This window comes from Strigops habroptila, chromosome 8 (genome assembly GCF_004027225.2).
Source record: "Strigops habroptila isolate Jane chromosome 8, bStrHab1.2.pri, whole genome shotgun sequence".
In the NCBI taxonomy this organism is placed as follows: domain Eukaryota; kingdom Metazoa; phylum Chordata; class Aves; order Psittaciformes; family Psittacidae; genus Strigops; species Strigops habroptila.
In genome coordinates, this window is record NC_044284.2 from 29,103,460 (window position 1) to 29,128,085 (window position 24,626).

General features: G+C 39.1%; 1 protein-coding gene across 7 annotated transcripts; it reads left to right on the top strand.

Annotated features, from left to right (window-relative positions):
- Positions 1 to 3,574: 3,574 nt before the first annotated feature.
- On the top strand, positions 3,575 to 24,626 carry LOC115611124. 7 transcript variants are annotated; one of them, XM_030493529.1, is made up of 8 exons: positions 3,575 to 3,768; positions 11,709 to 11,859; positions 12,870 to 12,963; positions 14,017 to 14,135; positions 15,032 to 15,174; positions 16,337 to 16,534; positions 18,510 to 18,669; positions 24,182 to 24,626. In XM_030493529.1, the coding sequence occupies exons 1-7, from the start codon at positions 3,737 to 3,739 to the stop codon at positions 18,619 to 18,621; spliced, it is 849 nt and encodes a 282-aa protein (XP_030349389.1). In that variant the 5' UTR covers positions 3,575 to 3,736; the 3' UTR covers positions 18,622 to 18,669; positions 24,182 to 24,626. The 7 variants fall into 7 exon arrangements, with proteins under 7 accessions (XP_030349389.1, XP_030349391.1, XP_030349390.1 ...); XM_030493531.1 differs by lacking the exon at positions 24,182 to 24,626 and adding an exon at positions 5,457 to 6,519 and having other exon boundaries at positions 18,510 to 18,956; XM_030493530.1 differs by lacking the exon at positions 24,182 to 24,626 and adding an exon at positions 5,863 to 6,519 and having other exon boundaries at positions 18,510 to 18,956.

Genomic DNA, 24,626 nt, shown 5'->3' on the forward strand with positions numbered 1-24,626 from the left:
TGAATATGTATGAGTCAAGAATCCCTTCTCTACTGAAGTTGGTAGACCTGAATTAAAATAGGTATTTCTATCATGTCTTCTGAATGCAAAATGTTTGTTGCTCAGAAATCCCTATTTGGTGAGGCTAGCACTCACACCTGCTTAGCAGCAGGTACAAATGCTTCACAATGTAACATCAGTCCCAAGAATTATAAATACCACCAGTACTGCTGGAAGGAGAATGTTGTGTAGCCCGCAGGATGTATATACTGTGATACAGAAAATGCAGTCTCCGACTTTGACCAGAAACACATTTGCATTACATTCAGTTTCTTTTGGCAGGACATGCCAGTTTCCAATTTTAAATGCAGGAATTGTGGACAGCTACAGTGCATCTGTCTCCTTCCTATAAAAGAGGCACTGGAGAGAAACAAGGCTGTTTCTCCTTTCTTGCAGCACAAGGCTGCCATTTTTTTTTTAGCTGAAAGTAAGTGGGAGTGAATTATTTGGATTTCCTGACAAAAACTGCATGAACACAACACCTTTAATAAGAATAGATGGTTCTTCTCATAATGTTTCTTTCTTCTTTTCCCCATGATTGTAGGAGGCCCTGCTTTCTGTTTTCAGCTAGGGAACATCTTTATTATCCTTGCAGACAGTGAATAACAAGACATTCATTTAACTACTTTTTTCTTTTTTTTTTTTTTTTCTTTTTTTTTTTTTTTTGCAATAAGACTCGGTAAAAGAATAGAGATTAAAAAATCAGAGATGTCGGGAACAATTTCTGTGTAAATACACATCCATAGCCCTCAGTTTCTTCTTTGGTTGCAGTGGGGGCAGGGGTATCTGAATTTTAAAAAACTCAATTAAGTTTATCATGCAACTATATTGCTTTTGCACGCTTTACTGTTCTTTCACTCCATTCTTAGCATATGTAGAGCTGGGTAGTTTTTATGATCTTGGCCCAGCAATGAAGTAACATCAATCAGAACAATTCAACAGCTGTTCAGTAAAACATGTTGTACTATTGAAGCAAAAGTAAGAATGAATAGATGTTTGAAAGAGAGTAGATATGTTTTGAAGCACATTTGTAGTGAAATTCAATGGTCTTCCATAAAATTTTCATCTGATAAGAATACCTACACTCTGTTCTCCTGCCTGTCTTTGCACATTATTTACATGTGTGTATGTATGTGTGTGTAAACATGCACACACACATCCACACGCAAATATATATACATGTACAAATATGCATAGCTGTAAATATGCACATAAAATGGGTTTGCTGTGCAAGTGGAGTTTGGTATGTTGTGTGTGCATGCATACAACTAAACATAATTCAGTATACAAATGAAACACGTGCATATCTGAGGCAGGAAGGTATTGGGGAGAAAGGGGGGGAAAGGTGAAAGGTATTTCAGCCAAAAGGAAAGGCTGCCCAGTATAAAAAAATTGAGAACTGCTGGTATTGATAATGAGACTGAATGAGTCCAATGTATTATGAGTAGTTTTCCCATTCCACACTTAGAGATTATGCCTATTTATCTTACATATCTAACATATGACAACTTCATAAAGCCAGTTTAATAAAGGAGTGTTCTAGAGACTCCTAAGTATTCCCATATTTGCTAGATCTTAGTTTCAAGAAGGCAGGGGTTTGATGGATGAAGTGAAACGATTTTTTCAGTATAATTCAGGTAATCAATTCTTCACAAAAAAGGAAACATAACTCCTTAGCAGTTGGCAGCAGTTACATAAATAAACACAATAATTTATGGAAATATGGTGGCATCTGCAATGATGAAAGTTAGACAGGAGAATAACTAGAGATTCTGCTTCAAATGACACAGTTTAAAAGGAAGTTTACAGGACTGCAACAGGAAATTGTTTATCAAAATGAATTAAAAGTGATTTTCATATGATTAAAATTACCTGATGAGATATATGTTCAATAAATTAGGAAGTACTTAATACTGTATTCCATCAGGAATTATTAACAATTAACATATGAAAAGATGAAACATGAGATTCATAATAAAGATGTGGATGGAGGCAAATGAGAGTGCCCTCATTCCAGAGTTTTCATCTCGGTGGCTTCATCAAATGCCTGTTCTTGTTTGTTTTGGCAGCTTTGGATCACATACTTAAAATTTTGAGAATTAGACAGAAATGGCATTTGGACAAGTGAAGACTGACAGAAAGCTCATTAAAATGGATGGCAGTTTGCCTATCAATTTCAATGAGCTCTAAACTGTGACCTCTGTAAAAGAATGCTTGGTTCAATCTCTTGCGAAAAATCTGGCAGGTATCTGGCAGATACCTTTTGGGTTTTTTTCTATATGCACATACAAGTTTGATTCTGCTCCAGTCAAATTCATGGCATTACTCTTAAGGGCTAAAAAGATAAGCATAAGCTTATGTGCATGTGTGGATTAGGGATGCAATGATTTTGTTCAATACAAAAAGCCATGTTTTAAGGTGAAAGGGGAACTATATCTCTTCTCAGACATATAATGGGAGAAATCACTATTGCACATCAATCGAGAGGAGTGCTGTATGCTGTAGGTAGTTAAGGTATGGCGGCCGGAAGATATCGCGATGTACGGAAAGAGAGAGCCCCTCCCTAGGTACTCTCACAAGCCCCATAGCATGGAGAAGGGAATTGTGGGGCTAGGCTGGACAATACCATAAAAGGTAAAATTTGTTAACCTGCCCTTCTGATTGGGTCAGAACAGGTACTTCCGTGTGGCCGAAAGGTATAAAGCACCTGCTGTTGTTTAATAAAACGCTATTTGGTCATCCTCCATATTGGTGTCTGTGATCTTCTAGCCCTAAGCCAGGGGTTGGCTTAGTTCTGCAAGTCTTGGCTGAAGCAACGCAGCAGTATGCCACTGACTTTACTTGGGATACAATTTTGTTTTCCCTTTCATACATGCACAGGTATGTTGCCATATGTGAAAGACAGCAAGTTATGTCCTTTTTTTTTTTTTTTTTTTCAGGAAAATATTCTCAATACACAACTTATTTGTGATCTTTCTTTACTGTCAGAAAAAGCCTACATCCAGAAATTGTTGACCTACATTTTACTAGAAAAGTCAGATTTGATACTGAAATAAGTCTCTCCTAAACCAAATGAAAATGCCATTCTTCATTCCATAAATATCTCTTTTTATGGCTTGATTCCAAAGACCATAAGATCTGTGGATAGACTCAATCTTCAGTGCCAGATATTGTCATTATGACTTGCAAGCCCATTGTTCTTCCAGAAGAGAGAACCAAGTTTCAGTACTTGTTGCTTGGTTACAGCCCCTTCAACCCTCTTGGAATTCATGGGTTTATAACACCTTAGAAAACCAGACTAGTTTTCACTTCAATTATTTATGCAGCTAGTTTTAGATTCTTTTTTTGCCTGGTAACCCTGATGACATGTTTCGCTAACTCTGCTCTTCTTCTATCCAAGGGTTTATTCTGCTGTACTTGGCTTTTCCCTTTTCATGCTTTCCAGGTCCTGCCAGTGGGAGTTCAATAGTTTACTAGAATCCTGAATGGGCAGGACAGAAGGAAATTTGTTGCCTAGGTAACTCAGCAAAATAACCAGTTAGTTTATGTAAGCGTGCCTGCTTATCTGCTGAAGCACAGATGAGCATATATGCATTTAATACTGTGTTCCTTCTCTAGTGCTTCCTATGAGTATGCATGCAGATTATCCTAATGAAATATTCAAAGAAATTTTCTCTTACTGATTCATCCAACACAAATGCCATGGATTCCTGGATATAGTCAAATCAGGTAAGATCAATACAGAAATTAACTTTCTGCTGTTGCTCTAATGTTGTTAAGTTTTTAGATCTTATTTTACTGGTGGCATCAACCCAATGGTGTGATATCACCAGTAAGTATCAAGCTAACACTAAGTAAAGTAAGAATTTTACATAAAGAACATGAAATTACATCAGCAAGCTGATTTTTACAAGCTGCTGTATCCCTTAATCAGAAAAATGTTATAATAGAGAAGTATAATCTAAGTATTCTTTAAAGATGATTCCTATAATGTTAGACCAGAAAAACTCAGCCATTTAAATGCATTGACTTTAAAGCCAGATTGTTCATCTAGTCTGATCTTAAGGGAGTCAGTCTCTGTATGAATCCTGCATGAATGATGATATTCATATTATCGGAATTTTTGCTGCTGACCACCACAGCGCCAGGATTTCGTGGTACAATTATTTCACTTATTTCTGTATAAAAGGGGGAGGGATAATATTGTTTCCTTTCCCTTACTCTTTTTCTGTCTGCTCTGTTCAAATAGACTACAAACTCTCTGGAGCAAACTCTATATAATGGGCTTTCTATGGTGCCCAGAACAATAGGGCCTCTTGTGGACTACAGCAGTAATAATAATTTCAATTGTTTCCATTATTAATCAGATCTCAGGATGAGATGTATTCTACCCAGTTCATACATATTTCATGTACCTGTAGGACTTGCAGGGAAGCATCCGATCAGTTGAATGTAGATGGGAGAGACACATGGTTGAGACTGATGCTGACCCTGTATTTGTCCTGCTCAGGCATTTCAAAGACAAAATTACTGGTCAAAATTTGATAAAGTGGGAAAAAAATATTTCTTTCTTGCAGGCATAGGGCTTGCTGCTGAATTTCTTAGCAGAAACACATTTTTATGGGCAGGTTGTAAAGATCTGAAAAAAATTGTGTTTATAACAGAAAGGCCAACACCATAAATATATCATTTCACTGAAATAGCATATAGGTAGTTTTTCTTGTGCTTTATGAGGAATGTGTTTGCCATAGAAGATCTGAAGCCCATTAGACTGTGATGTGGACCAACACCTCTGATTTTATATACCAAGTTAAAAAGCTAAGTAGAAAGCCCCCGAATTACGGTCTTGTTTAATTTAGAAATACTTTTTTTTTTTTTTTTCTTAGGGGATAAAGATAAGCTCAAGTGACCTAAAAAACTCTTAATACCCCATCCTCTTCCTACCCTGTAATAAACTGAGTTTGTACTACCTAAAGTGGAATGACTACTTTGTTAAATTTCAGATAATCATCTGACAATTCAGTATTTGGAACCACAAAATACTTTTGCATAGGAGCTCAAATTTTCAGATAAACATTATGTTCCGGTGTTTTACTGGCACAGTCAAGTTTGCCAACAGAATTTTTAAGGGCATGTTTTGGAGACTTCAGTCGATGTTGAGAAAAGCATACTCCTTTCTATACAGAAAGATTTTATAATGATCAGCCTTTATAACTACCAAGAAAAGAGAAATCAGAAGGAAGGGGAGGATAAGGAATAATTTTTCTGTGAAGAAATTGAAAGGTAGGAAGTCTGAACCATAGAGGTTTGTGACTATAGGGAATTTCCAGTTGCATATCCCTGGGCAGAGGGGTTTACTGTGTGCTTTTTTCTGTATTGATCTTAATTTATATTTTCCATCTTCTTTCTGTATGAAGCCTAAGAGCTCAACTGAAGAAGGAACTGTGCCTGTTTGTGGGAGATGCAGATCAATAGGGCATGATTGACTGCTCTATTACAACTTTACACAGCAAGCACTGAAACTTGGTTCCCTTAACTACTGTTAGAGTTTAAAAGCCGTCTGTAAATTTCAGCAGGGACCAGTCAATGCAGGTAACAATATCAGGCTGCTGCAGTTCCATCAGTGGCACACTGCCAGTGTCTACACTTTGAGTGAACCAAACAAACATTATATCAAATGCATTTTGAAGTGAACAGCTTCACTAGACTTATTCTCAGAACTTACAGCTTTAGTGTTTTAAGAAACATATATTATAAAAATAGACACACAAAACTGACTTGTCAGTTCCCACCAAGAGAAAAGTCTCTCGTTTTCATTCTCAGATGCAAACTTGAAGAAGGAAGCCTGGGAGATTGTTCATGCAATGGCTGAGCATATTCAAGTGAGTCAAGGACATTCAACAGAGTGAAGAGACGCTCATGAAGAACTTTCACAAATGTTACAAAAAATATGAGACTCTAAGTATCTATTTTCTTTTCATCCGAAGTTCTTGGATAAACTAATAAGGCATTTAACAGCTATTAATGAAGCAGGGCATCTTTTAAGCAAGGAAAAGATGAACTTGAAGTGGGCAAAAATGTGAAAGCAATTCAGAAAAGTGAACTCTCTGGAGTGAGAACACCAGAGATTCATCTGACTGATCATGTATCTTGCTACAGGTATCACCAGCCTATCTTTAGCCACCTTCTGGAAAGACGATTCATTGATACCAGCTAGATCAGCACAGGAATTTGTTTGATGTGCTTAAGAGATCGGTAACAATAGCTCCTAACATGACTGCGTTGCGAGGTGACAGCGTTTCCTTGGAGACAGTGAATCCATACAGCCCCAGCCAGGATCCTTGAAAGTTACCTTTCTTCAGAGGATGTAGAACTACTGCTCTGTGCAGGGGTAAAGATGGGAAGATAAGTTTTGACTATAGACAAGTAGCCTTATGCAAGATGTGAGGATTTTATGCAACAGCAAGACATGTCTGAAAGGTAGGAGGGTGAAAGAAGAGAAGTAACTGTAGTCATTGCACAGCTGGCTTGACATGCTTTGACAACAAAGATAGTGTTACAGGATTGAGTATCTTTTCAAAATATACCAACCTATATTACTGATGGAGATGGTTGTGCAGTGTAATCAGGAAGAAAAATGGTTTTTCTCTGGGTGTCATTAGCTGATTACTGAAAGACAATAGGTGTCTCAACGAAAATGTGTAATTTGTTGTAAAAATGTGTGAAAGGCACATTGATTGAGATGTGGAATTTGTATTGTTGCAAGTTAGATCCATGAAGAGCTGCATGGAATGTTAGTTAATATGCTAGGAATGTATAATTACAGTGATAAAACCTAATTATGTTAATTATGTCTTTTTTGGGGGCAATTTTATGATGCATAAAGCGAGATAATTAATGATCCAGCTAACAGCAAGGATACATTGTAGCCATAACTTACAGGTGTGCTTGTCACTGAATTATGCTCAAAAGAGCTGTTTCAAGACATCTCATAAAACTCCTTTAAAAAATAATTGAAGGGTAATAGAGCATGGAAACGCTATGTCCAAGTCCTCTACTATTCTAAGTTCAGAGTTCTTATCGTAAATATTTGCATACAAGCAACAGCTGCTACATAGCAGTAAATTGTGTGAATTTTGAATGAACAAAACACAGCCTGATTTCTAAGTTTGCTGTCTTTTAAATACCTGTACAAATTGGGTTTGTAATTCAACCCTGCAGTTCATTTATGTTGACTGACTTTGGCACATTCAATTGACTGAGACAACATAAATAATGGGGTGTTTGTATCATGCAAGCAAACAGCTATTTGTGCAAATTTTCTGTAAGGCAAAGCTGAACCTGTGCTGTAGAGTCTAAGATGTTTGTTTATCAAGTCTGCCAGTTATATCAGGAGAAAGGAGTCTTTTGACTGACAGTCTTTTCTTAACAGCCAAGTATTTAAAATAATACATAGGAGTAATGTTTTTCGCACAAAATATCTTTCACTGGTATAGTTTCAGAAGTAGCTCAGTTATAGCTCTTCAAAATATTTAATGTACTTTTAATATATTCTACCCTTAAAGTCAGCTGGACTCAAATGTGCTTGTACTGCAGTTAGGAAATTTACAGCATTTTGTTGCCTATGAAAATTTTGCCAAGATGTCAGTGGGAGGAGAAGCAGACCTATTTCATGGGCACACGACTGACACTGACAACTTGATAAAGTGTGACTTTAATCAGTGAACTCTATAGGAGTGCATGATTTTCCAAGATATGCCCTGATATCTCATAAATCATGTTTTGAAAAATGCAGTAGCTGTTCTGTACTCATTCCTTCCAGTTTACAAAATATTTCAGCCACTTAATTCCCCACTGGGACTTCCACTGAGGGAAATGCATAAAATACATTGGGTTAGTCATGAGTAATTTCACTTACCCCCGTAGCCCTGCTATTTCAAAGCACCCTTTGGGCACTTAAAGTGAGGTCCTCCTCATGAAACTTCAGATGCCCTGAAGTGGTGTTCACTCTCAGGAAAGCCTGTGGGCTCCTCATATAGACAGTGCAGACTGTGGTTCACTCCAGATGAGAATAATAGGCATCGAGGTTGGATTGAGTAAGTGGGTGTCTGGACATAGCCACTTGTCTCCACTGACTGTAGAGGGAGCCAAGAAAATCCGTGAAGCCTGGTTTTGCAGGCTGGCAACTCCAGTTGGGTGGGAGAAATCATACTTCAACCAGATGGAGGATTTAGATGTTTAGCATTGGCTTGAGTATTCTGAAATTTTGTGAGTGGATTTGATATTAGTGGCAAAACCACTAATCATAGAATCATAGACTCATAGAATCATAAAATAGTTAGGGTTGGAAAGGACCTTAAGATCATGTAGTTCCAACCCCCCTGCCATGGGCAGGGACACCTCACACTAAACCATGTCGCCCAAGGCTCTGTCCAACCTGGCCTTGAACACCACCAGGGATGGAGCATTCACAACTTCCTTGGGCAACCCATTCCAGTGCCTCACCACCCTCACTGTAAAGAACTTCTTCCTTATATCTAATCTAAACTTCCCTCGTTTAAGTTTGAAGCCATTACCCCTTGTCCTACCACTACAGTCGCTAAGGAAGAGTCCCTCCTCAGCATCCTTATAGGCCCCCTTCAGATACTGGAAGGCTGCTATGAGGTCTCCACGCAGCTTCTCTTCTCCAGGCTGAACAGCCCCAACTTTCTCAGCCTGTCTTCATACGGGAGGTGCTCCAGCCCTCTTATCATCCTCGTGGCCGCCTTCTGGACTCGCTCCAACAGCTCCATGTCCTTTTTATTTGAGGACACCAGAACTGTACACAATACTCCAAGTGAGGTCTCACGAGAGCAGAGTAGAGGGGCAGGATCACCTCCTTTGACCTGCTGGTCACGCTTCTTTTGATGCAGCCCAGGATACGGTTGGCTTTCTGGGCTGCAAGCACACACTGCCGGCTCATGTTAAGCTTCTCATCAACCAACACCCCCAAGTCCTTCTCTGCAGGGCTGCTCTGAATCTCTTCTCTGCCCAACCTGTAGCTGTGCCTGGGATTGCCCTGACCCAGGTGTAGGACCTTACACTTGGCTTGGTTAAACTTCATAAGGTTGGCATTGGCTCACCTCACAAGCATGTCAAGGTCCCTCTGGATGGCATCCCTTCCCTCCAGCGTATCAACCGAACCACACAGCTTGGTGTCGTCAGCAAACTTGCTGAGGGCGCACTCAATCCCACTGTCCATGTTGCTGACAAAGATGTTGAACAGCCATGATATGAACAACGAGACTGAGGGCCAGGCTTAGAAGTTAGAAGTTGGTTACACACAAGTTTTTTCCCTCTTACCATTTTAAGTTTCCTTTCCAATCCTCTTTTATAAGACTCTTAAAATATAGTCAAGTATCTTTGCTTAAAAGACATTATAGATACCCTCCCCCACAAGAAGAGAGACTGGAGGAATGAAATTGCCACAGAGGGTTTCCATTAGTGAAATTAATTCCTCTCTCATAAGAATTTAGGTCCATGATTTATGATAACCACCAATTTCTCACTGCAGGCAAAGTGAGAGGAAATGACTCAGCCTGGACAGACATCATGAATCTAATTTTTTTCCCCCTAATGCTTGACATAATCTAGTGTGCTGGTCCCAGAGGTGTCATTGGAGATTCATATCCAGCCAAAGGGCCTCACAATCAAGGCAGAAAATGTTGTTACTTTCATGTATTTTGTGATCTGTAATTGTTTGGAATTGCATCCTGCCGCATTCATTGCCATTTATTTTGCATCAATTTTGCAGCAAAATAGTAAGGAAAACAAAGCAAGGGAGAGAAAAGCAGTGTTGCACTTGCTCCTTCAGAAAGATCTGTGACATCACGTTAGGGTCCAGCTGGTGCTTATTAAACTCAGGCAGTTTTGAGATCGCAAATGCTTCCTTCTGTCACTCTTTCCAATAGAAATCTCACTACCCACCTGATTGGAGAAGTGTTATCTATCACATATTGATTCTGGAATTTTATGTTTTATTTTCTATCAACAGTACAGAATTTTGTCAGTAGGTTTCTGCCAAAAGATCAGAATAGATATTGTGTTAAATGGCTCAGATAAAGTATTTCATCCCACATTTCAAGGGACTAGGACTGTATATTCATGCCTCAGCAGAGGAGGTAGTATCTAGCTGAGAGGAAGGTCGGTTTTGAAAAGTCTTGCATTTATAAATAGTAATTTGTTTACATCCTAACAGATGTATTTCCTCACTTGCAAAACTGAGAAGTGTAACATATCTTTTTCTTAAATATAAAAGAATATCTACATATTTACCTGGTACAACCTCATTGAACATGCAAGAAACCAGAAGCAAAACAAATACCAAGATAGGGCTAAGCAAAAGATCCCAGCAATTGTTTTTTTCATGTGTGTGAATGCCTGCTGATCTGTATCAGCACACACACATGAAAATGGTCTGTTTGCCTCAAGATGAACTCTAAATTGCCTAAGTAATTAGATTATATTTTCAGAAATGCTGAGCTTGCTCAACTTCCTTTAAGTTGCCTGCAGTTTACTATGGCTGCTTTGCTCCCATTTAAAAAAACAAAACAAAACAGAACAAAATAAAACAAAACACATAAAGCATGAGGGCAGTAGTAGTTCTTTATGTCAGTACTGTTATGTGCAGTCTGTATGCACTCTAAGACAAAAGCCAGGAAAGATATAATACTGTTTTTTACCAATGTTTAAAAAAGGCAAAACAATCTTAGTAAAGTCAGCAGTATACATCACTTCATGATTATTTGCTAGTAATCTTTAATCGTAAGTTTTAACTGATGTTCTGTTTAGCTTGTCTGTTACACTCAATATGAAATTTTCATTACCATCCTCACTAGACCATTTTAAAGCTGCATTTTTATTCTCTATTAGTGCTCCTGACTATAATTGTTTTAATGATGCTTACTGACAGCTGATACTTTCTGGCAAGCTCTCACCGAGTTTGTACAGTAAAAGTCAAATTATGGCGCCGTATGCACACACTTAGTAAATTAAAATTATTTTTTTGTAGTATTCCATGGTAAATTTCTAAATTGCAGCTGCCAGTCTGCAAATTGTTCAATCTCTCTGAAGCACAATTGGAGAAATTACATCGTTTGGTATATATAAAATATACATTTGAAAGTGTTCTGAGGCAATGAACTAGCAAAGCATATAAGCACATGACTTCAAGACTCTACTGAACAAAGTTCAACTTTTCTGTGGAGCCTTGATATTCTATAAAACATATTCAAGGGATTAAAATAAGTATGCAGTTGAGGTATCTTTTCGTACAACCTGGATGCATAAAAGCAGGGCTATACAGGATATAAGGGGACAGTATCATGCTGTTGAACAAGTTCAGTTCTTCATTTTCTCCAAGACTGAGTTTTTCTAACAAACTGCCAGTAAGTTTCTCTTTCAAATGTTTGAACATACATGTGAAAGCCTTGTACATATAAATAAAGGGTCCTTAGGTGAGAGGTGAAATTAACGGGCTAGAGTGGATTACCTATGGTTTGACCTCAGGATGATGTGGCTATTGTCTGGTAGTAAGTCCTACCCCTTACTATTCTGTATTTTCTATTATTTTAAAATAGCTTACATTTCCCTGAACAGAAACAATCACTGGTTTAACATCTCCTCTCTAGTTCCTCAGGTCTGACTACAAGCAGTCACAAGTTCTGTAAATTGTATTCATCCTGCTGCTCCATCCTAAGTGATACACACACTGTTCCACTGGTTCTATCACAAAACAGAGGAATCAACAGGCAGAACTGTGATTCTGGACTATCTTCCTCAGTAAGTGTTTGGCATACCAGTCTGATTACAAGTGTATAGATGAGAGAAACTGACAAAGAGAAACTAAGGCAGAAATCTCTTCCTCAGCTTTGAAGCTGATTATGGTTTACCTACTTTTATCTTTCAAAGCTAGGTCAGATTATAAATAAGATTATATGATATGGTGGCAACAGTGACAAAGAATTTGACTCAGCCTTCGAGCACTATGCACAGAACTGGATGCAATGGGTGAATATGTTTTAAGTTCTGAAGAGGCTATAAAATGTCATAACCCTGCGTGCTGGTGTGAGATCTCTCTCCAGTATTTGAGCTAATTCGTAGAAGTAAACCAGGATGGGCTGTGGTAAACTAGACCTAAACTGTGAATTCTCACCGCATTTACCAGCTTCTGGATGTGGCTTTAACTGGAGGGGGTGAGTCAGAGCTGCGTGCTCCATCTCTCCTCCCACCTCAAGTCCACCCTTATGGTCTCCAGTGAAAGAAATGCTGGAAATTCAAGCAAATGCCAGACTGCATTGCACTTAGAGATTCCCCCGCAACAGGCAATCATGGTGCTATGTCTGTTAGGCATGGCACAAATCACACCTACTCCACACGCTACAGGCAGAGTTAGACTTTGTTCCTTGCTCCCTCTTGGGAGACTGATGACCTGGAAATTACAGAACATGTTTTAGTGGAAAAGCAAAATGGGCATAAACCTTGTATTCTTGAATGCAATGGCAGGTTTTCTGTGTTTAGATTTAGTTCCCCAATTGCATCCAGGATATATTGTATGTAAGCTTGTCCAGAAATATGTTTACATGTATATACATACACAAAAGTGTGCCATTGTCTCCTTGCTTCCATAAAGAATTTTTCTATTCATCAGATGATATTAAGGCAAAAGACATTGTAAACATGTATGAATATTATTTTTACTGTAACAGGGACAGAAACATGAAAAAATACAACGTGAGAAACTGAAAAATCTTAACGGATTCTTTTATACCTTTATTTTACTTTTTTTTAAGCTTCCTTCTGATTGCTTCAAGTATGTCAGCTGGTGTGACATAGAAGAACATGGTATTCAAGGAAATCTGCTTCATTGTCCCCGAGTGAGAGAAGGTAAAGATCAAAAAGACATATTCATGTTCAAGACTCAACTCTATTTACTCAAACAGTATGTCCTTAAATGTTACGAACTTAAGTCATGGAGTTTGCCATTGTTTTGAAAAGGGGCAGGATTTCATCCCATATTGTACATGTTTGCTTTTTTTAGTCACTAGGAAAATACCCTTCATAATTTTGAAAATTTGAAACAAAAGCAAAAACTGTAATGTGGAAAGTTTTAGTTTTAATGTGGTGTCGATTACTTCTCTCAAAGGTTCATTAGCATTTAAATACTGTTGAGAATGCAATAGCGTTTTGCCAAACAAGAAACCAAGAATGAAATCCAGTCCTGCAAACCACTGTTTTATATATTTTATTTTAAGACTGAATTGACCCAATTACAATCTATAGGCACACCCAAGAACAGAGAATGAAAGGTGGATTGTAAAATCTAGTGTTTGCATGTTTGGGACTGAACAATGGAAAAAGTCCACACTGTACTTGCTTTTGTTAGGACCTTGAAGATGTCCATAGCTCTAAGCATTTCAGTAGACCTTAAGATTTTAAGTCTTCAGTGTGTGTTGTTCTTAATATAACTGAGGTTTTGAATATGGCTTGCTGATTCAAGTTGCAGTTGTTATCAGTAGTCTGGAAGTTGCAAACATATACATTTCTTGGGACAATTAAAGGATAAGTACGTAACCACTATATAAACTCATAGCATGTGAAAGTGTATACAGAAACAGTATTTTAGAACTCAGATGTTTATGCTCAACCATGTAGGAAAAGCTTTTATTCTTAGCTGTAGAAGAAGTCTTTTAGTAACCATATGCCAAATCATCACGGCCTTAGATTGCTTGCTGAATTATGAGCCTAGAAATGATAGAAAAATCTTCACATTAATTTACATTGTAGAAGCCTGGAAACCCACACACCTATAATATTATATATATTTCGTCATTTCAGATATCTTCTAAGCCATGTATGTAGTCTTTTAGCAAGTAACTAAGTGCCAGTTCCCTATCAATCACGTCCACCGTTTTAAATGCTAAGTTTTTTTCTGACCAGGGCCCTCAGAAGAAGAGCTATTTTTGAGAGGAGAAGAACATACTTTGAAAAAAAGAAAACAAGCAACTGACACAGAGAAGTGGCAAAAGAAACTGCAAGAGAACTGGGAAGACTGTGCTGTAAAATTTTCTCATTAATATTTTGTACTGTAGTAAATAAGGCAAATAATAATGTGCTGGCTGCTCACTGCAGTTAGCAGTTTTAAAGCTCTGGTTGACACCATGACATTGTAAAAGGAAGAAACACTGGAATATACTATTATTTGGGTTGTGACCCAAAAGAGTAAACTTCTGTGTTGTGACTGGGCTTCATTTGTGCTTGGACATGTGAGAACTAGTGACATTATTTGCCTGCTTAGTGCCTTCTTCAAAAATTGATGATAAATGAATGGTTAGAGAATGGATTAGTTTCATTTCAGCTCTTTCAGTCTCTCCTTATAGCAGCCTGAGCAGTTCTTTTGGCTGGAGGTACTACATTATTGCTGGTTCTGATCAGCATTAGGTTATGACCTCCATAAGATGAAGGAGAAAGCCAGGTAGTAACTTCATCTAACACTGAGATCCAGTACTCTGAATCACACCTCTCCCTATGCATAAACATCTGACACAGATTGGGGAATATTGGTATCTGGTTGCTGCACAGCATTTTTTATTTCAGGTGAGTTTAGAAGCCAAACCAATAAGCCACGATCACTTAGACCTGCTTTCTCCACCCAAAGCGCACACACACACCAGCAACCCCACTCAAAGAGGGAGAAGGGGCTGGACAGTAAGATTCACATGCTTAAGAGATGGTTTCTTTCTTCTTTCCTTTCAAAGAATTATGCAGTGTGTCACTATGATTCTAAGGTCAATTTGGCAACTGGCAGCACCAATTGTTATAAAAGCAGCATAATAAAATAGATTCACCTTTTAACTAATTCTGACATTGTAAAGATTTAATGATATAGCTATTAGAAAGCAAGGGGGGGGGGGGGGGGGGAAGTAAATTATTTCACTTATTTTTCCCTTCCCAGGAGTTGAACCTTTCATTTCAGGACCTGGGTGATCTTTACCAGGTGGAAAACTTCAAAAGGATTCTCCAAAGGTTAATCCGTGTGGAAAAACTTTGGTTGGTGGACAATTCTTTGACAGACCTGAGTGCCATAAGGTTGCCAAGGTAGACAAAATGTCTTGTTTCTCTTTTTATGCAATATCATAGAAATAAAAATTATTACTTACTTAAGTAATAGCTAGAGCAGCCTCTTGAGAACTGCCAAAATATGACATTTTGGGGGTATTCTATTGAGAATCCATCAGTATATTGATATTCTGAGTTCATGTCATTCCCAAATTGAAAATATTCAGCAAGGAGATCAGACGATGTCCCCTTTATTCCTGGCAAATAATTAATGAATCTCATTAAGTTCAGTGATATAAGTTCTGGTGTCCTCAACATAAAAAGGACATGGCGCTGTTGGAGCGAGTCCAGAGGAGGGCCACAAGGATGATAAGGGGGCTGGAGCACCTCCTGTATGAAGACAGGCTGAGAGAGTTGGGGCTGTTCAGCCTGGAGAAGAGAAGGCTGCGTGGTGACCTCATAGCAGCCTTCCAGTATCTGAAGGGGGTCTACAAGGATGCTGGGGAGGGACTCTTCCTGAGGGACTATAGTAGTAGGACAAGGGGTAATGGCTTCAAACTTAAACGGGGGAAGTTTAGATTAGATATAAGGAAGAAGTTCTTTACAGTGAGGGTGGTGAGGCACTGGAATGGGTTGCCCAGGGAGGTTGTGGATGCTCCATCCCTGGTGGTGTTCAAGGCCAGGTTGGACAGAGCCTTGGGCGACATGGTTTAGTGTGAGGTGTCCCTGCCCATGGCAGGGGGGTTGGAACTGCATGATCTTAAGGTCCTTTCCAACCCTAACTATTCTATGATTCTATGATATTTATGCTGAAAAGGGAAATTTCTGAACACTGAAGGGATCCTGGAATATAACCCAGGCAAAGAGGGTTTTTACAATCTATCTATTGCTACTATGTTGTCGTATGTCTAGGCTTATGGAAAGTTGTAATATTAAGAACAAGAATAATGATCTATCCATTGTACAATATAAAGAAAGCTGAGAATATGAAGTGTAGGGATCTGATCTTGCAGTCCATGGGTAGGCAAAAATAGCACTAATGTAAAACTAGTGTGAAAGCAGGTCCTAAGGAATCCAATTCTTCTGTCTCTCATTGGAAGCTCTAAGTTGCCAGGACATTGACTACTATGTCCTGTTTTGACTTACAGGTATATACTACTACAGATGTGATCAGTGATGTCTTACATTTTATACTTTACAGATGCAGAGAACTAAATGTCAATAAAAACCACTTTACATCCTTCAAACAGCTGCCAAGGATACCTCAGATTCAGCACTTATCACTTGCTGAAAATAACATTATGACACTAAGTGGAATATCAGACTTCAGACATACTCCACTTGAATCCCTTATACTCAAGAGGAATCCCTGTGAGTTTCAAGAAAGATACAGACAACTGTAAGTCTTACTATCTCATGGCTGGTAACCCAAAGAAGAGTTTGTGAGAGAGTTCTGAAGGATATGATCTCAAATACAATTTCTCCCTAGCAATCTTTTTATTTTCCCATAGTCTTAACTACCATAAATGCTCCAGAAACATGGGCTGGTGAGCCAGTTTCTGATAATAGCCACAAAATATTCAGAAGCCTAGGAGGCTTTCTAATCACATGACTGGCAGTTCTTGAACTGAAATAAGTCCATGGATCACATTTAGAGACAGTGAGTAGGGCATATAAATTAGATTCCCTTTTATTAATAGAAACTACCTATTACTCAAACTCTCTTCAGTCTCATTGCATCCCTCATGTATTCTGAAAGGAGTCTAAATTGCATTACATGTTAGAGATGGAATCAGAAGGATGTGGTGAAAAATGGAAGCTAAAGCAAAAGAAAACTAAGTTACCTTAATTTGATTTTTCTGGATTCTCTCCTCTCTCTGTGGCAGCACTGCAGAAGTTGCACTGCCTTGAATACCCTATTTGGCACAGGTGTATGTAGCAGGCAGTGTAGTGTAGTGTGGACTTAATAGAGCTGCCTCAGACACTGGAAATTAACATTCAAATCCAAGACAGAGTATAGAATTCAGGGGAAGATAATTTCTGTTGTCTCATGCATGTTTTGACACTCACACCTCTATTCCGTTCTTCCCCAGTTGTTTTGACTCCAAAATGCTGTTGCCAGGAAAAAAATTGTGCACAGGTCAGAAAGGGAATAAAACGTGTTCCTTCTGATCTCCTCAGAAATCTGCATGGTTACATGTTTTTCACACTCTACAGAGTCATGTCAGCCATCTACAGAAGGCATTGTTGATTTTTCAAGATAAACTTTACAGCATGTGTCTAAGAAGTCATCTCTTTCTTGGAGTGGGGAAAAAAGGAGACATTTAAAAGAAAGTGTTTAATAAAAACCTCTCTGAGTTTCCAGTATGGTTTTTCCTTCAGTCTAGAGGCACCCCTTTGACAGTGTGATGGTGATGCTTGTGCTTTCTAAAGTTAGACAGGCAGACAGCAAAGTAAAAGTTAAAAAGTAAATTTAAAATTATGGATTTCACATTTTATTTGCATATCAAAAGGTCCAGGAGAACAAAAGCTTAAAAGAACTTCTTAACAATTACTAATTATGTTTCTGCTCCAAATCCTACCTGTTCTTAAGGCAATTAAACATTTGTATTACTCTGGTATTACTTTCATTGCCAGTGTTATAAGACAGAATGAATCAGTTTCAAGCACAGACAAAGCTCTGATGATAAATACATGCTGAGATTGAGCACTGAAGTCCACACTTACCTTAAAAGGCACAGAAGCAAACACCATAGCATGTGGGTTGACAGCCTTTGCCATGCTTGTGGAGGGGCTCTGGCCCCGTCACACTCCTCTGAACAGAAAAACAGCAGTCTTCAAGGCTGAGGTTAGAGATACTGATATGCTGTTTAAAAGGGCCAGGAGGTAGAGCCATTTGTTTCAGTTTGGCATCATGCCCACAAAACAAGGACTTTTCTTTGGGACAAACAGGAGTGCAAAAGGTTTTCAGAGAGCCTGGTTTCTCTGCCACAGAAGAATGAAAGTTGCACTTTTTGCAGTCTGAATCTTTGCTTTTCAGAAGTCTAGGAAATTCAGTCTAGGCTAACACTGTGTCCTCTCTTTTGCATTAGGCAACTGGTTTGGTTCTTCTCTATTAAAAATGTAGACATTTGCCGTGCTTTACTGAGTCTGAGAATATAAAACTTGTGCAATAGAGCAAAACCTGAGCATTTCTAATTAGCTCTTTGTAAGATAAATTCTGCAACAAGTGAAAAATCAAGATTTCCAGTAATACAAATCTATTTTGGATATGTCAGAATCCACAATTTGTTATTTATAGGTGTCTATTTTGTTCTAAATATTTCCCAAGATTATTTATCTCAATTTCTATTTTTCTTTTGTCTTTCTTTAAGTGTGTTCTCCAGTTTGCCAAATCTGAAAATGCTGGATGGTATCCCAAAACTGCCAGAGGACTGTTCACCCCCAGATATCAGGGGTTTTTTCAAAATGTGTACTATACTCTAGCACTGTATTTTTGTAGGATTAAAACTGTGCTAGAAACACCTCATTTAAGTAAGTATAGATAAATTATATGTAAATAAGACATAGTATGTATACTAAGTGTAACGAGTTTGGTGTATTAAAAATATTGGGTGACATTCTTGTCTATGAAATCTATGTAGACAACAACTCACAATTACTGACTCCCGTTTCATTTACTTAGAACACGTCCAAGTTCAGACTACATGTTCCCACCATGGGAAATGTTACAGGGATTAATATCCAGGCTGCAACGAAAAGGAAAGAAAAAAACCTGAAACTGACTTCCTTCTTCAGTCCCACCAATGTCTTAGTGCTCTTTAATGCGCTTTGTAGATGGGAAAGGCAGAGCCACCCCAACCATTTTGACCCTTGGAAATAAAAATAATGGAAAAGTCCTTGCTTGGGAGTCTGGTATGCCTAGAGAGCACTGGGGAGGTAAATCATGGAAAAAGAAAGAAGTCTTTTGACACATTGCTGGCATTGTTTAGGAATGTCTTGTTGCTCAATAGAGGTTCCTCAAACCAAAGCCATAATGAGGGAAAAGAGCTGTGGAAACTGACGAGGGATTTGTAAGGGATCCCCAGGATATCTGAGTGTAATTATCTTTGAGAGGTATCATCTGTCCTTGTCTTTGATTGATTTGCTGTTCAATTCTAGCTTTTTTTCTGGGCAGCTCATGCTGGCACACAAATAGCTGTGCCACTAGTGGTTCAGGAAAAGACTGACAGAGTCCTGGAAAATGAAGACAATTAACAGAATTGCCTAATTCCAGAGACAATCAATAAATTCTCTGCTGTGTATTGGCTGCAGGCATGCTTGGTTCAGTTACACAGGGAGGAGTAATGACTGCTCAGGCCTGTAGAGCTCTGCAGAGCAATGACAGCAGAAAGGTCGCAGCAGCTCTGTATAATGTCTATATTGGATCTAGGCAAGAGAAATGACCAGCTTGAAAAGTTTCCAGGCTCTCCTTTAAGACTGTCCTTACCTCTCCTTCAGCTTAATATTCAGAAAGGTTGATCAAAACATTGCATGAACTAGATCACAAGATTTTGAATGTGTAACAGTATCTGGCTCAAAGTGTTTTTTAAAGCTGTGAAAGGAAAAAGATAATGGACCACTGCAGAGAGGTGTCAGGTTCAGGGCTCACACTCAGGAAATATTCTTGCAATTCACAGAAACAGGCCAATTCCTTTCCAGTACTTACATGCTCACAGGGTTTGATAACTAGATCAAGTCAGCGTAGTCCACCCCACAATGGGAACAGAACGCGCTATGACAAACTCCTCCATAAACATACTACGGAATCAATAGGGTACAATTCAATGATACATGGCAACACACTTTTACAGGTTCAGAGAGAGACGATGTGGTTTATACAGCAACGACAAGGCAACCAGAGCTTTGAAACAGGAAAAGCAGAACACTGTGTGCTGTACAGCATGCATGGCAAACTGGTCCAGAAGAATGGGAATCTTTTACATGGGGAGGATAAGAACAGAAAACATGAAAGCTTTCCGAGAAGTGAGGCTAGTAGTCTACCTCAGATCTAGAAATTAATCCAGATACAATATAATACAGTAATCAACATAAAAAACCCACTGTTGTGTTTGGGAATAGAAAGGGTAAAGGATGAAATACATTCTTCTCAACTGACGATATATGTGACAAAACACCATCTCCTCAGAAGCAAGGCAGGGAGCTAAAGCAGGATCATGCTTACTGACCAAGCCAAAGACAGCCAGCAGTGACCAGCTGAATACTCACTGCTGTGAGGCTGTGCATCTGGAGATGGGAAAGGCAGTCATTCCCTAAGGTATCAGACACAAAGGAGCATTCCTATCAGCGATGGTCAAAACACAACAAAAAGCACTTGAGGACTAGGCTCTCTTCCCAGAATTTGGTATTAGAAAGTGGGACTGAGATGGGAAATTACTTCAGTCCCGTGGGTAGTTCTTTCAGTCACAAGATCCTAGTGAAGTTACCACCCACTTCTTGCTCATATAATTAGGAGCTGGTCAAATCTCTCCTGAGAACATGGTCAGAGGCTTTGCTCTTTAGACCTGAGTCCTGCGTCAGTCACAAGTAAGAGGCACAGACAGTGATTTATTCCTTCCGGACAGGAAGTTGGTTCCGCTCTCATATATTTTCCTTTCATTATTTTAATCCTCTGGCTTTAGAATCCCAGAGAAATACGAGGCAATATCTGGGGAGTGTTCTGATTTTATTTAAAGTGCATCCAGGAGCAAGAATGTACTGGTGATGTTTGAGTCATTTTGCTGCAGTGAGATTTAAATGAGATCATAGAATCATAGAATCATTGGGTTGGAAGGGACCATAAAACTCATCTAGTTCCAACTCCCCTGCCGTGGGCAGGGACAACTTCCACTAGACCAGGTTGCTCAAAGCCCCATTCTGCCTGGCCTTGTACACTGCCAGGGATGGGGCATCCACGACTTCTCTGGGCAAACTGCTCCAGTGCCTCGCTAACCCCACAGCGAAGAACTACTTCCTAGTATCTCATCTAAATCTCTCCTTTGTCAGTTTAAAGCCATTCCCCCTTGTCCTATCCCTACATGCCCTTGTTAAAAGTCACTCTTCAGATTTCTTGTAAGGCTCCTTTAAGTACTGGAAGCTGCTCTAAGGTCTCCCTGGACCCTTCTCCTCTCCAGGCTGAACAAGCCTATCTCTCTCAGCTTGTCTCCATAGGAGAGGTGCTCCAGCCCTCTGTTCATCTCTGTGGCCTCCTCTGGACTCACTTCAGCAGGTCCACATCCTTATGTTGTGCACCTTCAGCTTCCTTAGATGTTCTTGAACCTGATCTTCTCCCACAGGGGGCAGTTCTTCTTTCCCCCAGTCCCTGCCTTTGCCTTCTGTGACCCCTCTTCCTTCCAGGACTTTATCCCATGATACTCTACCAAGCAGATCCCCAAAGAGGCCAAAGTCTGCTCTTAGGAGAACCCATTACTATCACCCGTTGCCTTTGTATGTGTTCACTATTAGCAATCTCACATGGGAAATTGGGAAAAAGAGCAATAACGTTCCAGCTGGGTGGCTGGACAGCAGCCATAAGACAGAGGAAGCACACTGGATACACTGCAACATTACTGGTCAATTAGAAACCCCAGCAGCAGGAGCGTTTTGAAACTGGCCTCAAGTTCATGCCAAACCAGGCATAAATTATTATGCATTTTGGGTTCTAAATTAGATTATTACTATCTAACTTTCTTTTCCTGCCAAACATATACTTACATTCAATCGAGAAAAAATGGGCCTGCAGCAAATTACTCCAAAGTTTTACTCCCTTGCTTTTCCACATTTAGGTTATGGAGTTGTCTAATCTAAACTCAATCTATGACTTCAAGGAAATCTGGAAGGAACAGTAAAACAGCTTTTGAGATTTCATCTATTGTGATTGCACTCTGAAATCGAAAATAATAGCTACCACCTGTGAGTTCAGTATGAAAGTATCATGACATCAGTTACTAATTATTCACAAAGAGTCCCTCAATCCTGACATTTCATGAAAATTTAGCAAAGAGTTCCCAAAGTCTTACCTAACATCATGGGACAGTTCCAGGGCTGATTGATAGAACTCAGAACTGAGTTCCCAAGACTCATTTTATCTGTCTTTTCATTTCTTATTATGTCTAAATCTCTCAATACAAAATAAAAAGTGAGCAATATCAAATCAAAAGACAAATTCCTTAAATGAACAGAGGGAAAACAAGACTTTTCATTTAATCCATTTATTATGATACCAGGAATTCCAGAGCAAGGTTTAAAAAAATCCATAAGAATTACAGCACACGGGTCAGGGGAGCAAAGCAAGTTGTAACAGAAGAGAAATCATCAACTACTGATGAGCATTTCCAAGACTGTTTGTTCATATACACATTAATCTTGTAGAACATGAAGCAGAAACACCATGTGTTCATATTGGTCCAAATTATTTAGAACACGCAGGAAATAAAGACTTTGAGACAGTATCCTTTTCTGGGACTGTATATTGCAGCACCAGCATTAGATGTGAATACAGTGAAGAGGAAATCAGTGGATTTCCTTGAGAAAGGAGACCTTGCAAAAAATGTCTTTTAATTCCTTACACAGCCTCAGAATCTGAGAGAGTGTATCAGAGGCAAATCAGAGCTGTTCAGTTCAGCCTGTAATTCATCATCACGAATGTTAAAGGAAATGCCTTAAGCCCAAATTTATACGCCTGGATGGAGAAATAACTCGTCAGTGATTCCCTAGAGGTTAGCCTGGTAGTGATGGAGCACAGAATGGTTTTAAGGATGTCACAGGTGACCTCCTGAGGTCCTTGTCAACTCTCAGGTCACTGTGTCTATAAGAAATTTGCCTGGCACACACTTTGAAATATGCTCTGGGAAAGGATCTGGGTGACAGAGTAGGTCGTGGTGCTTGCTGCATCGCCACAGACCATGAAAGAGCTGGTGCAAAGGGCTTTGCTCAGAATCGTTGCTGGCCTCTCACTGAGCCACAGGCTCTGCTTTGGCTGCTGCTGAAGATGGTCTAGCTCTTCCTCCATGGGCCAACTTGCACATTCCTGTGGCCAGGAAGGGGATTAGTTTTCTTTTGTCTACCTTAGTTTCTGTCCATGGTATTTGTGTGTCAGGATGCCAGGACAGCGGTGCTTTCAGTGCTTGCTTATTGCCCCACAGAACACAAGTGACTACCAATGTCTTTCCTGCTTTAACAACAAAACTTAACAGTGACTTCAAAGCTGCAGAAGCACAGTTTTATGCTTCTGTGTAGAAGGAAGGAAACTATTCACAAATCATGGATCAGGTTACCAAGAAGGGCACTATTGAGACTGTTCACCTTCAAGAAGCAGAACACTCTCCCCTTTCCCTGGAGAACCTCTTAGTGAAGATCAGAGTATATTCATTTGTTTTACCATTTCCTTCCTGACTGATTAAAATCAAATACCTTCTGGCCTGTGTAAGGCAGCTTTCGATCACTGCCACTTAAGTTTTGCTGTTCAATAAAGAACCTTCACCATTTTTTTATTACTTCCTTGCTATCAACACTAAAAGAAAAAAATAATTTAGTGAATATACTGACTGATGTTTTGATCTATTTGGATACATGTATGAGACACACAGAGAAGCACTGGCAGGAAACATGGGTGGAAATAAGATATTAAGGTTCATTTTTTATTTTTAATCTCTCATCCAAGATACATTTTCTTTGGAATTGCTGGGTACCATGCTACATTATGTAACTGAAAACAGTGAAGATAAGGAAAGAAGGCCATTGCCAACATATGCTTTGGATAAAAGCAGCTATAAAAATAAATGTAATGACCATAGCAAGGACAAGATAAGCATGGACAGTAACGAATTGGGAATGACCAGAAAGTTCAGGAATAGTCAAGCTACAGGAAGTGGTGCAGCCAGACTTGGGGAGTGAAATCCAAACCATTTTTTACTTGTTTTTATACTGATAATTTTATTTTTATTATGTGTTAACATATTATATTTCCCATTCCTACTCTAATTACAGTCTATTTTCTTTTGAATAGATTGCCAAAATTACTCTTTACAACCTGAGCACTGAACCAGTTTAAGGATGCTTCTATTAAGAGGCATGAATGATGAAGTCAGCTGTTTCTTTGATAAAATTTTAATTTTCTGTGTAAAATGTACAAGTTCCATTTTTTCTGAACTCAAGGAAAATCAAACAAGATATTGCATCTGTGCTCAGGTCTCCAAGCCCTTTTCAGCCAGTGCTTAGCTCTCACCTTTTCTCAGAGTTAAGCATCTTTGAGCTGTACTCTCCTGGATTTTACCTTGCTTCTTTTTCTGTGTTAGCTCAGTCACACTCTGTGGCCGCAAAGACCTTCACCATGTTGGGCTAATGCTTCTCGGAGCCTGAAGCTGTAGCCCAGGCTGTCTCTGGTCACTCAGACTGCATCAAACCTTTCATTACCTCCCAGACCAAGCTGTTCTCTCCTTGCTCGTGTCTCT

Bases quoted from the DNA above. Each gene is read 5' to 3' on its own strand.
- LOC115611124 (XM_030493529.1), top strand. From the start codon at position 3,737: ATGCCATGGATTCCTGGATATAGTCAAATCAG. The intron at 3,769-11,708 runs GTAAGATCAATA...TCTCCTCTCTAG, and splicing joins CCTGGATATAGTCAAATCAG to TTCCTCAGGTCTGACTACAA. The intron at 14,136-15,031 runs GTAAAATTTTCT...TTCCCTTCCCAG, and splicing joins AGAACTGGGAAGACTGTGCT to GAGTTGAACCTTTCATTTCA.